Source organism: Nestor notabilis, unplaced genomic scaffold (assembly GCF_000696875.1).
Source record: "Nestor notabilis isolate BGI_N333 unplaced genomic scaffold, ASM69687v1 scaffold14425, whole genome shotgun sequence".
Taxonomy (NCBI): Eukaryota; Metazoa; Chordata; class Aves; order Psittaciformes; family Psittacidae; genus Nestor; species Nestor notabilis.
This window is the reverse complement of record NW_009930713.1, coordinates 40,384-47,293: the sequence shown is the minus strand read 5'-3', so window position 1 is coordinate 47,293 and position 6,910 is coordinate 40,384. Positions and strand designations below refer to the sequence as shown.

The 6,910-nt window shown below is 47.0% G+C and overlaps 1 protein-coding gene across 1 annotated transcript in view; it reads left to right on the top strand.

The window, feature by feature from the left end:
• Window positions 1-286: 286 nt before the first annotated feature.
• Window positions 287-6,910, top strand: part of LOC104406534 (chromosome unknown open reading frame, human C14orf105) — a gene marked incomplete at its 5' end in the record, with an annotated part of 7,494 nt that continues 870 nt past the window's right edge. The window contains 4 exons of the mRNA XM_010015541.1: window positions 287-363; window positions 4,146-4,232; window positions 4,917-5,015; window positions 5,470-5,635. Coding sequence (XP_010013843.1) covers window positions 287-363; window positions 4,146-4,232; window positions 4,917-5,015; window positions 5,470-5,635 — 429 coding nt within the window. The remainder of the gene's footprint in view (window positions 364-4,145; window positions 4,233-4,916; window positions 5,016-5,469; window positions 5,636-6,910) is intronic.

Genomic DNA, 6,910 nt, shown 5'->3' with positions numbered 1-6,910 from the left:
TGCCGGCTGGGTTTGAACCACGACAACAGGATACATGAGAAGTTGCAGAGGGAAGTAGGAGAGGTACATGGCAGGCATCAGTTAGAAAGAGCAGGTACAGGTACATCCTCACTTCATTTCTGCAGCTGATAGATTAATTTATACCATGTGTTACTGGTGTACACCAGGAGAGACTTTACTGGGACAAGCCAACGACAAAATAGCGTAGAAAACTATTGCTGAGTACAGCTTAGCAGTTGATGATCACCCAAAAGTAACTTCAGCCATTTCTTCTCTCATCTTTAAGGACCCTTTTCTTTGAACACTGTGCCGGAAAAGGGAGAAACCAGCATCATTAAACAGCACCCACCTCGAAGACCTCAGGTAAGGCGAGTTTGAAAGGCTCTCTATGAGTTTCTCTGACCCATTGATGTGGGCTTTCTTGGCGACTTGGGCACATGTCACACCACCATGGTGAGGGAAACAAATATCCTACAGAAATGCAAGTAGAAGGTCCTACTGTTAGATGACCATCCTTGGATGAGCTTTATCACCAGCTGAGGTTTGATACCTGGGGCAGAGCAGGTACACCAGAGGAGATAACCCCGAGAGGTTATCTGTGTTTCATTAGCACAAGGTGAAGACTCCACCTTCTAAGAATAGCCAAAGAGGGACCAATGCAGCAAGGCTGTGCCTTTACTCTCCTGCCTGACTCCATGAGTCTTGCCTCTCTGGAGCAACCCAACAAAGACACATGCCCCAGCAACAGCCATGAGGTCACCTCTCCTGTAATGACCCATTTCCCTTTGTGGTGTCTGTGTACCTGCAGCCCAATCTTTGTGTTCTCATGGGGCTAACGTGGCCAAGACAGAACCCTTTGCAAAAGGGATCCAGCTTACATCAGTAGGGCTGGTTTTGGCTCTTCAGGCCAAACATCCCATCAAGGTCTGACATCAGCTTAGAGGCAGAGAGGCAGGTAAAGCAGACAGATGTGGTTTGCAATAGGGGCCCGTGAAAGCACAGAGCAATTATTTTAGGTTTTGAGAATTGCTATGCATGTTGTGTTCCTACACATACCTTCACCTTCTCCCCTCAAGAGCATGGTGTATAAGTGGCACACCACCACCCCCTGCATATCTAGATATTAAAAAAACTTCCCCCCCAAAACTAACATAAAACACTCTTGTTCACTCCTCGTTGACCACCTTCCTTTCCTCTTCCTGCACTTCTCAGATTCCTTAGCCTCCAAGCCCTGAAACCCATGACTACCTGACCTGGAATTTGGATTTTTCACACGCACACGAGTTACTACAACATAAGTAAAACTCCAGAAATATCTTTATATTTATGTAATTTACTGCAGAGGAGGTAAAGGAGTGCAGCTTATGTACCATGCTGTGCAAGGGTTAGAGATGCTACTTCATTAAAAAAAAAATAGAAGTGATGAGTCCTCTACATGCATTTTCTGTGCTGATATTTTCCTGCATTGATGCTTTTATTCAATATAAAACCTGGGTGAGGCTCAGGCCTTGAAGAATCTCCATCATGTGCCCACAGTGCTAAGCTGGAGCTGCGTTATCAGGACTGCACAACTCCAGCCATAAATCAGGTTGTTTAAAACCCAGACCTAGAGAAACACACTGCTTTCTCTGCTTCACCTGAACTCTCATCGCTTCTCCACAACCACCCAAACCAGACAGCAATACCTTCCAATTTCTGATTTCTTACCTGCTCACCACTGAGGATGCAAAGCTGCCGGTGTTTGACTGAGATGGAGCTCTTTCTTATGTGCCCACAGAGAGTTAGGGAGAGGACAAGAGCGACACAGACTAAGCCCCACTCCAGATGCCCCAGAGCTGCAGTTCCTCCACTTTACTCCTGAGATCTTTCTCTTTTAGACCCCCTGCTTGACGCTTTTGGCTGTACTTCTCTGCTATTTGGCATAGGTCTGTGAGCTCCAAAATGGAGAGCAAGGACCCAGAGGAACAAAATCAGGTAGAGAAAGGGAACAACTTGAACAGACCTCTCCAAATGCAGGTGTTCTACTTGGGGAAGCACTCAGCTACTGGAAATAACCCACCCCCCATGCTGTCATTTAGGCATGACTTTCAATTAGCAATTAAGGGCCAATATTGTACCTGCTGCTGAGACCCCTCTAAGAGAGCTCAGCTGCACAGGCACACCAGCAGCCTAATTAGGCAGCTGGAGGGAGTCTTCAGTGATGGGCAGGTGGGGACAAACACACTTCTTGGCTGTTTAACCCATGAAACAGATGTATTTGCCCAGCTGGCCATGTGCTTCTCTGTAGTGCTCCTTTAGGAGCTGGGTCATCCCAACTTAGAGCAGCCCTGGGTTACATCAGCACTGAGCTACCCCTATGGGGCAGTGGTGCCTCGCTCAAGCCTTCCTTGCTGTGATAGAACTTTTTAAACTGTAATAAAGAACACAAGAGTCACCAGTTGGGATCAGTTAAACCCCCTCCACTCAGGGCTGCGGATCTGGCCAAGACAGGTGGCTTCAGAGAACATAGGTGGCCACCAACTATTGAATAATGTGTCTGTAGATTTGGTGGGAGGATGAGCCAGCAGCACCTGGAATGAGCCCAGCTACACCCTGTGAGCTGGCATGTGGAATCACAGCCTCCTTCAGAAATCTCCTACTAGCATGTAATTTTTAGACATTGATCTTATTTCTATTACGGCTGTATTTATGTATTATTAAAACACTGATAATGATCACCGCAGGACAGACACTGTTAATCCTACCCCATGCTTCTGCCATCACTGTTGGGGAGTGTAAACACCATTGGAAAAGCCTTTTTCCCTGTGGGAATATTTTAAAGAACAGCGGAGCAGGATGACGTGGCCTTCTCAAGGACTTTTAGAGGATTTCAGTAAGAGAGTATTTCCAGAGAAAAATCCCGTGAGGTTCACAAAGATGAAAGAAAAGAGTCGATTTTCAGCCTGGGACAGAACTTCAGCCAAAAGCCTGAAACTTGGCTTCCCTACCAGGCACAGCAAAATGAGCCGGTAGATGCAGGAATTTATCTTCATCAACTTTTGGTGCTGGTGGCCTTGGTGGCATCTAGGAGTGATGAACAGCCCGGACCACAGTTTGTGGTGTCACATGCTGCCATCTAGTGCCATTCTTTAAGTTTCATATTCAGTTTTGCGAGACTTTTTGATGCTGAGACGTGAACTTGGTGTGCAGGGGTGACAGGGATTTCTCCCTTTACATGATGCTGCTTACTTTTTTTCTCCTACATTTTTGCACTGATCTACAGGAAGCTTCAAAATTATATCCCAGGCTTTAGCAGCAGTTCAGTGCAGATAGTCAGGGATATGTCACCATTTATTGGACACTAGTTCATATTTGAGTTAATGGTGTCCCACATAAAGTGTAAGTCAGGTCTTACTGATGCAGTAAGTCCTTGATGATGCTCCCCTTAATTTTTATGGAAGTTCTATTGAGCTCCCATCCTACAAGGGGACACTAGCAATACTGAGCCATGAAATGACCCAGTATCGTCTAGTGGTTTGGCATGCTTTAAGGAGGCAACGTAGCTCCTTAAGATAAAAATCCATGCTCAGAGCAACTGTAAAGCAAGTCTCTGCCTGCTTCCATTAGCCACCAGGAAAGGCACTTTGTGCGATGCACCGTTCTGCATAGAATGTCTTAGGCCAACATAAAAGAGACTAGTTCAGCAGAAGGAACAGTGCTCTGCACCTTGGGTAACTAGGATTTGCCCTTGGATGACTTGTTAGAAGGCTTCATATTAAATTATGATACCTCTCCGTGCTTCAGCTTTGACATACAGCTGTCTGAGCTGGAGTGTGTCTTCACTCTGGTCTTGGCTGGAGCCTTGGGGTCCTATACCTAATATAGGTATAGAAATACCTACAGGGATGAGACTAATGTCAAACTGGGTATTTGCTGTTTTTACTGTAATGCCAGAGATGCCCTCAGTTTTGCCCATTCCTGAAGGACCAAAGGAGATGTTCATCTCACTGAGCATCTGCTAGAAATGCCAATCTCCTTCCTGTCTTCCTGTATCCCAAGCAGCTGGGCCAGAATTGGATCTGGAAAAATATCAAGGTAGTTTCACATCAGGTTTTATGATTGCATGGAACAAGCAATGCTGAGTATTATAAATATTGGACTTGCAGAGGCTTGAACCCGCCTGCCCTCTGCAAGCAAACTCTCCTGCAAAGCCCTGGAGTCAGCAAGAAGTGGCCGCAAGCCCAAAACCAAAGGTAAGTACATAAGTTGAGCCCTGTGCAAGGGGCTGCTGCTGACTGGAGGCTCCTTTCCCTTGGAATTCAGGCACTCCGAAGAGCAGAAGCTGGTGTTTCACACCTGCTGCACTCCTGTCCCTGGCTGAGCCTGGGAACTGGCTGAAACACCGGTGTATGGGTGAAAGGATGCAAAATAAGGGAAAAGTTTCTCCAGCATGACAGCTCCCAGATGAGGCTGACCTGCTGAGCCAGGACCTTAAATATTTTTGAGGATAAAGGTTTGAGGACCAGTCCTTTAAATGGCTGAGCAACTGGAACACCCATCGCTTGCGGTCATTAGGGCTGCGAGGGTGGTGTGCCATAAACAACCCCTGCAACCTTAAACATGCAAGAGAGTTTACTTCTTTTGGATCATGAGATTATCTTGGGCAGCTGACTCCAAGTGGTAACACCTCAGGAGCAGAAGCGTGTATACATTGTTTTAATGAAGATTTTTCATCATGCCCCAGAGCTGTGAGATAAACTGTGAAGTGCAGTGGAAATCTGTGATGAATTTCTGCAACTTGGCTATGCAGGGAGACGCTCGCTGCCTTTATCTGGGGAGCGCCTCAGGGACCGGCTGTGGGTTTGGGAGCTGGGAGCTGTTCCTTTCCTTCTCAGAAAATGCAGGTGTATTTATTTACATTTTTAAATACCGCGTAGGCTCTGGAAAAGAAGGAGCAAAGCCTGAGACACCTCCCTGGCAGGCGGCAGCACTTGCACAAGCTGCAGATGCTGGACTTGACCCGCAAGCGCCAAGAGGTAATGCTGAGATGGATTTGGGGAGAGGCTGGGGCTTCCTCTCTCAAACAGGGGCTGCCCATCCCAAGTGTCTCTCCTATGGACCAAGGAGGCTTTAAGCTTCATGTTGGGAAGGTTGTTCATTTGACGCTTGACATGTTGAGCTTCTGCTGCTTTCCCAGTGCTTGGTCAGAGGAGAGGTGGGGAGCATCACAGCGGGTCCCTGTGATCAGTAGTTACTTCTGATTTTTCCAACACTTTGCCCTCATTTGGCTGTGGCTCATGAAGAGACAGAAATCTCTGTGCGGCTCATGTTCTGTCATGTACCCAGTTTGGCAAACACCATTTTCTTGGGTTAAACTACTTGACTGTGTAATTATTTTCAGTGCCAACCCCCTAATGATATGCCATGTTGAGATGTTAAAACGTGTTCACTCCTCTGCTGCTTGTGTTCACGACCCATTTGCAAACCCAGGCAGAGCTGAAGCGAAATCTCCACAGGGAGGCAAACATCAACAAACAAAAAATCAAGGAATTCAGCCCGAAGAAAGTCCTTGACAGTCTCCAGAGAGGCAACAGCACTGAAAGCCGGGACCTAGCCCCTGCTGAGCACAATCAGCGTTTTCATGGAGATGACCGTGGTAAGTAGAGTAATTTTCCAAGGAGATTTAAAAATCATCAGACTTTTAAATGTCAACAGAGAAGTTTCCCTGTGGAAGCTGCTTCCGCTGCTCCATCTCCTGCAGTGACACAATGTGGGTTGAAAAGACTTGGGAGGAGAATATTGGGCAATGTGTTTACAAGGCAAAGCATTGGGATGCCTCAGAACAGGACACAGGTCTCTGGGCTGCTTCCCTGATAGCATCCAAACAGACCTGAGTAGATTTGAATCAACAGCTATGGACTAGACATAGGGGCATAAAGTCAAATCCCTCAGGAGCAGGTTCTCAAATCCCACTGGCAGGAGAGTCTGAGCCTGTCCTCTAAAGCTCCACCAACACGATGGCCAAAGGGGCGAAGGAGAAAAAAAAAAGGGAAATGACTTCCTGAAGATCAATGTTTACAACAGGTTTTGCCTCCTGCCCTCTGCCCCAGCATGAGAAACCTCCTGCACAAGCCTGAGGTGTGCCCTGGGGAGGGCTTCAGAGTTGCTCTTCTATTGCACCAGATTGATTGCATCCCAATTTTCTCTGCTCTGGAGAAATCAAGTGTGATGTTGCCTTGCAGCAAAAGGGAAACCTGGATGATTTGGGATCACTGGTTATTTTCAGGGACCTTGTGGGACTGTTTTTTGAGAGAAGAATCAGCCTCGTCTCTCCCCCGCAAAATGCAGGAAGGACTGAAGGAGGATACTCACATACATTTTGGGGTGTTGACCCTTGCAGTCAATCTTCTCTGGCAGAGCAATCTTGAGCACATTGGGAAGCTGGAACTGGGCTCACCAGGAGAAAGAAATGGAGATTGAACTGTTTGAGGAACAGCTGCCAGAAATTTGCTCCTGGTTTCATCATGGCATGGTCCACCAACATGCATACAATGACCATAGGGCAAATGTTACAGCCACTGAGGTTACTCACTTTTTCGGTTTAGTTTCATATGGAAACTGCTTCCCACTGCTCAGAGCCAGGCAATTTCCATTGCAGATTTGCATGCCTCTGGGTGATGTGTAATGGAGGTGAGATGTTTCTGGTTAGATGATTTCCAGCCATGGCTCCATGTGACTTTTCATCAACATCTGATGTGAAAATGCATCAGGTGAAATTCATTTAACGACAACAGATCTTGGTCTCTCTTGGGCATGTTGTCCTGCTGCATCCCACGCTGTGGCACAAGAGGAAGCATGGCATGGTCTGTGTGACAGTGATGCCAGCAAATGCTGAGCTGGGACTTCTCACTCCCCTATATGCCTCAAGGAG